Source organism: Nannobrachium achirus (assembly GCF_963921795.1).
Source record: "Nannobrachium achirus genome assembly, chromosome: 15".
Taxonomy (NCBI): domain Eukaryota; kingdom Metazoa; phylum Chordata; class Actinopteri; order Myctophiformes; family Myctophidae; genus Nannobrachium; species Nannobrachium achirus.
The window spans coordinates 20,343,887-20,352,328 of NC_137822.1; the positions used below are offsets into that span (position 1 = coordinate 20,343,887).

An 8,442-nucleotide genomic window follows, 5' to 3' on the forward strand; every position below is an offset into this window, starting at 1 on the left:
GGCGCACACTGATGATGCCGTCCGTGGCTTTGTGCAGAGAGACGCTTGTTTTGTTGTGCACTGATGCACAGTGGCGTCTCCTCCCAAAAGTCAAAATATAAAAAATTAAATAAAATGTACCCCCCCCCCCCATTTTTTGTTTAAATAAAATAAAATCATATGAGGAAAAAAAGAAGAAAATAAATCATCGATTTTTCCAAATATTTCATTAATAATAAAATAAAAAAAGAGAATAAAAAAATCTTAAATTCCATAAATTAGAAAACAAATGTTTAAGAAGTAGTGAAAACAACAGGGTTTTTCCAAATAATTTCATTAATAATAATAATAATATTATTTTTAAAGAAAAAGAAATTACATAAATTATATATAGCCTATATATATATATAAATATATATATATAATATATATAAATATTTAAGAAGTAGGCCTATTGAAAACAGCAGATCTACAAGCTCGAGCTTGTAGGTCTGCTATTTTCACTAGTTTTGGGTCCGGGGTAAACGTCTATAAAGCGCCTTCCGAACAAGGCGCTTAATTTCTCCAAAAAGTTTGGGAACAGCTGGGTTAAAAATACAAACTCCGCTCACATAGCCTGGTAGGCGAGGTTACCGCTCACATGATCGTGGATGAATGAATCCGCACCTCAAACCAAACGAACCTCCCTCGTTCACGGGTCGCGCACTGTTATGACGAGACTAATTACATGAGAGTCAAATCTGCTCTGCGCTGAATGTTTTCCTCTGCCATGCGTCCACAAAGACATGTTTCCATGTGAAGTAAGTGTCCTGCTGTCTGTGTCTGGACCATGTGTCCTGGACCCACTCACAGCTGAGTCCATATGTGTTGTTTTGTCTGAATTATGTGACAATTTGGAGGTTTCCTGACTGTGTATGTTTTTAATTTACCACGATGCTTTACACCATCACATCGATTCGACCTATTGACCGCTGTCTCATAGATCTATCTGTCTATCTATCTAGTATAATAATTATATACATTTTCATATAAAAAGTATTCAGTTATGAATTATATCAGCCGTGCTTTCCCCTCGTTCGTGCACACGACGCGTTGACAGTAAAAATACAGTCAGTTATCAATGGTGGTAAAAGTACTCAATGTTTCACTTAAAGGTGTAGTTCACCCAAAAATTAAATAGCAGATCTACAAGCTCAGTGAGCTTGTATCGGCTATTTTCAAATGGCCGAAATATGTTATAGGCCTATTGAAGTGGTTAATGTACATTTTGTAATAATAATCAATCTACAAAGTAACTAGTAACTAAAGTTTTCAAATACATGTAGTGGAGTAAAAGTACAATATTTGGATCCGAGATGTAGTGGAGTAGAAGTAAAAGTATTGGAAATTGGAAATACTCAAGTAAAGTAAAAATACCTCAAAGAAGTAGTTCACCCCCAAAATGCATTTGGGTCAGACTCAATGGGGGTACATTTAGGGTCAAGGGTCAAGTAAATATACCCCCATTGATTCTAGAGTTCTCAAATTCTGCCCGAACCCGACCATACCCGAACCCGGTACCACATTTAGGGTAGGCTAGGGCCTAAAATGTATGCTAATTAGTCGGGCCGGGTAGGGCTCGGGGCCGGGCTCAATGAAAAAATAAAATATTAGTTTTTATTATTTTATTACTATTAATATATGATGGACCCGACCATATCTGACCCGACGTTTTAGGGCCGGGTAGGGCCTAAAATGTATGCTAACTAGTAGGGCCGGGTAGGGTCTCGGGCCTGCCCAGTTAGGGCCCAGTTAGGGCCGGGCCTTAATTTTCAGGCCCATTGAGAACTCTAATTGTAATTGATTCTCACACAAAAGCATTTGGGTCCCCATCCAGGGCCTTGTATTTGGGTCTCCATCCAGGCCCATGCATTTGGGTCCCCATCCAGAATCAATGGAGGTAAATTTACTATAATATTTGTTTTGTCTTAGGAATGCAACAAATACAAAAACATATAATTGAACTCAAGTCTCCATGGTGTGACTAATCAATAGAGAAAAGGTCATTTTGGGGGTGAACTACTCCTTTAAGTACAGTACACTGTCAGTTATAGCATTATCCTACTATTTCTCTGTGTAATTTTCTATTTGAACAATGCGGGCTGGCCAGCTGGCTACTGGTGATGTGTGAGTGTGAAGAGGTGTGTTTGCAGCTGTTTCAGAAATATACAGGATATGATGTATCTACAATGTCCTGCTGAACACCTGGGCTACACTCTTTCTGCGTGACTTCCTCTGAAGGAGATCTATCACCATCCCCCATCTAATCTGTCTCTCCTAGCACAGCATGATAAGACATATCAGCTTGTCAGGAAACCTTCAAGCCATGGATATGTGCTATTATAGCCTTGTACTGCATGTACTGTAGTTAACGTCTTTCTGCAGCCCACTTGACATTACAAAGTATTTCTGTAGAGCAGTGGTTCTCAACCTGTGGGTCGGGACGCTGGCTAGATTGAAAGTGTATCAGATATTTCTCTGGCACAGCGGGATATATCTTACCCGAATTTAAAGGAGGAGGATCGCTGCCATTTGAAATGATCACCGATCAACCCCCAGCCCTGAGTAATTATCTTATAAAATATCTGTTTTCGTCGGCTCTTAGGGGGGGGTCCCCAAATTATTTTTGGGTTCCCCAGATGATTAACGTAGAGTAATGTCCAAAATTGTTTTCCTCACTCAACAGTAAACAAACCAACATAAAGTTTAAGTGTATAGAGGATATATGCACATTTCTAAAGTGACAATGTAAGGACTTTTTAATACCTTTAAAATGACAAATTAAACACGTCAAATATTAGAGGCAGAAATTGTGGAAATAGCTGATTTATATGAGAACCACTGCTGTAGAGAATAGTACATGTTTTGAAGTGATTAAACACTTAAGACTGAGAATGATCCTGCCTCTCTTAATACCTCATCATCACCATCTTCATTATTTTAAGATGTTAGTCGCAGTTGTTCATTTTGGCTCATTATAATTAATTACAAGTCGTCATACATATTCCCAGTACTAAAAATCCCAAACTATTTATTGACAGGACCTGTTATTTTCCAGCAAGTGCATGTCATTTGCATTTCTATATTAAATGCAATATGCTGGCGCAGAACCTGAGATCCCATTACCATGATGGGTAGTAGGGATGGGACGATAAGAGATATTATCGTTTATTGTGATAAAAAAATATATACGATAATTGTATCGTGGAGAATTAATTTATCATGATATCGTCCTCCATCATGCACTGGGGTCAATTCACCCTTTATTTGCCGAGCTGCATATCTGGTACCACTTAAACCCTCTATAATTGGTAAAAGGTACTTATAATGTATGTACTTGATACAGTCTTTTTTCACTCTATCAAATTTTTCACTCTATCACTCTATCAAATGACGCGTTGTGAGCTTATCTACAAGCTCACAACGCGTCGCAACACGACGCGTTGTGAGCTTGTAGATCTGCTATTTTTTGGCTAATGTTCCACCCCAGGATAATGGATTTAGATTTTCGCGATAATATCATAAATCACAATTTCACAATTTCATATCACAACTAGAAATACTGTTCCTTCGAAACAGTGTGGGCTCGCTTCCAACCCAACAAATAGGATACTTTAAGGTACTGTAAGGTACAGTACCTTACAGTATTGTACTGTACCTTACTATACTGTACTGCACCTTACTGTACTGTACTGTACTGTACTGTACTGTACTGTACTGTTGTACTGTACTGTACTGTACTGTAACTTACTGTACTTTACTGTACTCTACTGTACTGTACCTTACTGTACTTTACTGTACTCTACTGTAACTTACTGTACTGTACTTTACTGTACTCTACTGTACCTTACTGTACTGTACCTTACTGTACTGTACTTTACTGTACTCTACTGTACTGTACTCTACTGTACCTTACTGTACTATACTATACTGTACTCTACTGTACCGTACTGTACCTTACTGTACTGTACTCTACTGTACCTTACTGTACTGTACTCTACTGTACCTTACTATACTGTACTTTACTGTACTCTACTGTACTTTACTGTACTCCACTGTACCTTACTGTACTTTATTGTACTTTACTGTACTTTATTGTACTTTACTGTACTCTACTGTACTTTACTGTACTCTACTGTACCTTACTGTATTGTTTTGTACTTTACTGTACCTTACTGTACTTTACTGTACTCTACTGTAACTTACTGTACTTTACTGTACTCTACTGTACTGTACCTTACTGTACTTTACTGTACTCTACTGTACCTTACTGTACTGTACCTTACTGTACTGTACTTTACTGTACTCTACTGTACCTTACTGTACTGTACTGTACCTTACTGTACTATACTATACTGTACTCTACTGTACCGTACTGTACCTTACTGTACTGTACTCTACTGTACATTACTATACTGTACTTTACTGTACTGTACTTTACTGTACTCTACTGTACTTTACTGTACTCCACTGTACCTTACTGTACTTTATTGTACTTTACTGTACTTTATTGTACTTTACTGTACCTTACTGTACTTTACTGTACTCTACTGAACCTTACTGTACTTTTACTGTACTCTACTGAACCTCACTGTACATATTCTATGTGTTCTAGAGGTGTATATTGAGTGCATATACTGTAGGTTAACAATCCCAGATCACATCTGTCCTCCACTAAGTCTATAACCAAGGCGTTCTTCTATGTGGCCACTCCAGACTGAGGAGTGGAGCATGACTTTTATTGTGTTTGTGGATCTGATTTGAAAATGCATTGGTTGTGATATCTCCCTGAAAACCAACAACAACCACTAATACGGCTGATTGTCCCTGCGGGTTCTAGGATATATACTGTAAATCCCATTGCCCGGGATCCTAAAACCTTATTCTTTTTAAGTAAAATTTCTAAAACACTACAAAACATGTCTCAAAGACAAATACAAGCAAACGTCTCCACAGTAACACAGTAACAGTTGTTTGTGTGTGTGTGTGTGTGTGTGTGTGTGTGTGTGTGTGTGTGTGTGTGTGTGTGTGTGTGTGTGTGTGTGTGTGTGTGTGTGTGTGTGTGTGTGTGTGTGTGTGTGTGTGTGCGCGTGCGTGCGTGCGTGTGCACATTGTAGATCAACTTCATAGCAGTATTAAGTGGTCCATCTATGTTTAATCACAGCTGTCTCAATCAGTAGAGTGGAGAGGGACATTTATAGATATTTGTAGTTTTAACTCAGAATATATACATCACACAGCTTAGATATTTGGATCAAATCAGAGAGCAGACCTGTGTGAACGCAATGATATAAATTGCATATCTGAAGTGTGAACACTGCAGCCACAGCGCCTTAACATAAACATGGGTCTATTATCCTTCTCTCCACTCTGTCCCCACTCACTAAACCCATTGGAAATGCATTGGGTGCTTAAAGTTAAACATTTTAATTTTTTTATATTTATACTACAAAACATTTCAAAACGAAAAATACAAGCACACGTGTCCTCAGTAAGCTGAACACATAAAAATTTGAATGGTGTTGAAAGGTGTAAGCGTTTAAGAGATGAAGCGCGCCAAAGTTTTGAGGAGATACTGACTGACTGATAGATAAATAATGAAGATAACATACGTGTGCTCGCCTTCCAGGCGAGCCCACAATAATAGTGATATGAAATTTTTATATTGTCCCATCCCTATGGGTATTTATGTGTAATACTTGGTCTGACCACGGTCTGGGTTTCTGAAATCTGTTATAATCTATTATTTTGAAAAGACACTGCTGCTGACTACCTTGTCCAACAGTGATCTGGAACTGGGACCAGGCTGTATTGAAGTGTTAGCACAGCTGTATGCTGTTGGTGTTAAGGCTATGTGGGGGTTTGATGATATCAGCCAGTAAAAAGGAAGTTTATTGAGCTTTGTTGACAAACGAACATGTCAGGCTTATAGATGAAAGAGTATTGATACAGTCTCACTGGATAGAGCAGACGTAGATCTGGAGTGCAGATTACACTTAACCACTCATATGTGTGTGTGAGACACACATACACACACACACACACACACACACGCACACGCACACGCACACACAAAACCACCAGCAGCCTCACGTCATCTTATCACGAAGCCAGACAGGTTTTATTATGGCTACGGGAGCAAAACCGCAAACACATTTTCGTGGCCATGATGTGTAAGTGTGGCAACAGCAACACATTTGCCATCAGTATCTCCACCTGCGTGAGAGACAGCTGAGACACCACACACACACACCGGTCTGTTTTCCTCCTGCAGCATTCAGGCTAAAGATTGTAAATGCCACGCCAGACAATGGAGGATGTCATTGGGTGTAGACCGTGCAACACGGCAGGCTGTTCACACCCGCTGGCTGTGAAAGACGGGGTTCAGCGTGCGAGTGTATTTTCTGAGCCTTTGTGTCCCTGAATGCGTCCGTACATCTGTGGGTGTTAGGGTTCAGTGGGACATGCTCACGGTTGAGGGGAGGTTGGCGGTAGGTGGGAGGTGGCTCCTTCCATAGAAAAGAAGTGGCTGTGGTCTCGTAGGCATTGTATTTCCCAAGCGGGAGTTCCCCCTTCAGGAATGTCCAAGGAATAGTGTACAGGTTCAAGTTGTGAGGAGTAAGAATGTATGTGCATATTTAGTGTATGTACCATATAGTTGGAGGACGTTATAGAAATGTAATGGGGTATGAATGATGTGAAGAGCCTTCCTTCTTGTACTGAGAGGTCAGTATTGATTGACAACATTGAATATATATTTCTTTTATGTGTGGTCTTATTGCTGTGTCCAGCATATTGGACTTGAAAGTACTGTTACTCTCGTTGAACTAACATTTTAGTACTTATTATAGCTGGTCCAATAGGAAAATAAATTAATTGTATATATACTTTAATTCCACAACTTTTGATCTTGTAGCTGCAATATCTTTCTTAGATGTAATTGTTTGTGTTTTTTCCCCTCCCTCATTGCATTCCAGGTTTAAATTAGATTGATTATTGTAATGCATTAATACGTAGTAGTGGACCCTCTGCTGGTGGATGTAGGCTATTGCTTTCAATTAGCATCATATTGACCCAAATGGGTAAAAAGGACAGACAATAAAAATAAAAACATACTTAGAAGTCTTTTTAACAAAATACCTTTTATCTAAGAACTTCTATCCTCTCTCTCTCTCTCTCTCTCTCTCTCTCTCTCTCTCTCTCTCTCTCTCTTTCCATACATCTCTCTGCGCCTTCTCTCTTTTTTTGACAGTAATGGCTATGAGTAATTTCAATCTTCTGCGGCCCGTGCTTTGCCGATCCCTGGTGCAACTGGCCAGGTGTCCCTCAGCGGGCAGTGCCAGGGCCAGCGCGTCACTCCTGTGCCTCCAGCAGGCTACCAGCACCCCTGACGTCTGCACCAGGTCCTATGCTACCAAGACGGGTCAGTAAAATAGGTTACCATTTCATCTGCTTATCCCATTAACTAAGACCTGGAACGCATTATTACGCGTTATTACTTTAACCATTATTTTATGCTTTAACTATTAAAAAATAGCAGATCCACAAGCTCACAGCGCGGCACCGAGTGCCGTGGTGCGAGCTCGTAGATCTGCTATTTTTTAAATATCCTGAAAATGTGCGCAAGTCTTTGAAGATTTTGACCCGATTCTATAAATGTCTTCTAAAAGTAAACCCTACAAGCTCATAGCGCGGCACTCTGTGTTAACCATTTAAACCCTTTACTTCAGGGGTTAGGCGGGCACCACTCCTGTGCCACCAGGCTACCAGCACCCCTGATATCTGCACCACCAGGTCCTATGCTACCAAGAAGACCAAAGGTCAGTACAGAGGCCACCCTTTTATCAGTTTATGCAAGGTGCAATGTCCTTGGTTTGATTCCTGCCGGGGATGCTGGGGGTGTGTTCTCTCCTCTGCGTCCATCGTGCCCATACCTTAGGTGGGGTTGGCAAAAAAGGGCCTTTCTGTGTGGGGTTTGCATGTCCCCGTGTCTCCTAGGGTAGGTACCCTCACAAAAACATGCAGTAATCCTGGTCTCTATACTGCCCCCCCTGGCCAGCCGGGGCTGCCAGGGGGAGGCACTGGTTGGAATAACATGTTCCTTTCACGCGCTACGTCAGGGCAGGGAGTGTACTAGCGACCAGGATTACATTAGATAATTGACCCCGGGTGAAAAATGGCTTACAAAATCGTGGGATAACATTTTTGAAAAAATAATGATATATATTATCAAAGTATTCTGAGGCACCCCTGGACTTGCGTCACGGCACCTGTTCCACTTTGAGAAACCCTGCTCTACACCAAATCTCTTCAGTGAACATAATCCAACGTTGCTTGTAAATTACATATGTATTATGTACATACACTATGTTCTTTTTTAGGTAGGTGCTGTGTACTACTCGCCTTGCTATCTTTTTTATTGTC

The 8,442-nt window shown here is 40.3% G+C and overlaps 1 protein-coding gene across 3 annotated transcripts in view; it reads left to right on the forward strand.

The window, feature by feature from the left end:
* The first annotated feature begins 700 nt into the window (after positions 1-700).
* mrrf (mitochondrial ribosome recycling factor) overlaps positions 701-8,442 on the forward strand; it is a 29,867-nt gene continuing 22,125 nt past the window's right edge. The window contains exons 1-3 of one of the 3 annotated variants that reach the window (XM_080742947.1): positions 701-779; positions 7,271-7,445; positions 7,756-7,838. In XM_080742947.1, the coding sequence (XP_080599073.1) occupies positions 7,273-7,445; positions 7,756-7,838 (256 nt within the window). In that variant the 5' untranslated portion in view covers positions 701-779; positions 7,271-7,272. Of the gene's footprint in view, positions 780-1,865; positions 1,919-7,270; positions 7,446-7,748; positions 7,839-8,442 lie in introns of those variants that run through there. The other 2 variants (XM_080742945.1, XM_080742946.1) reach the window with 2 other exon arrangements.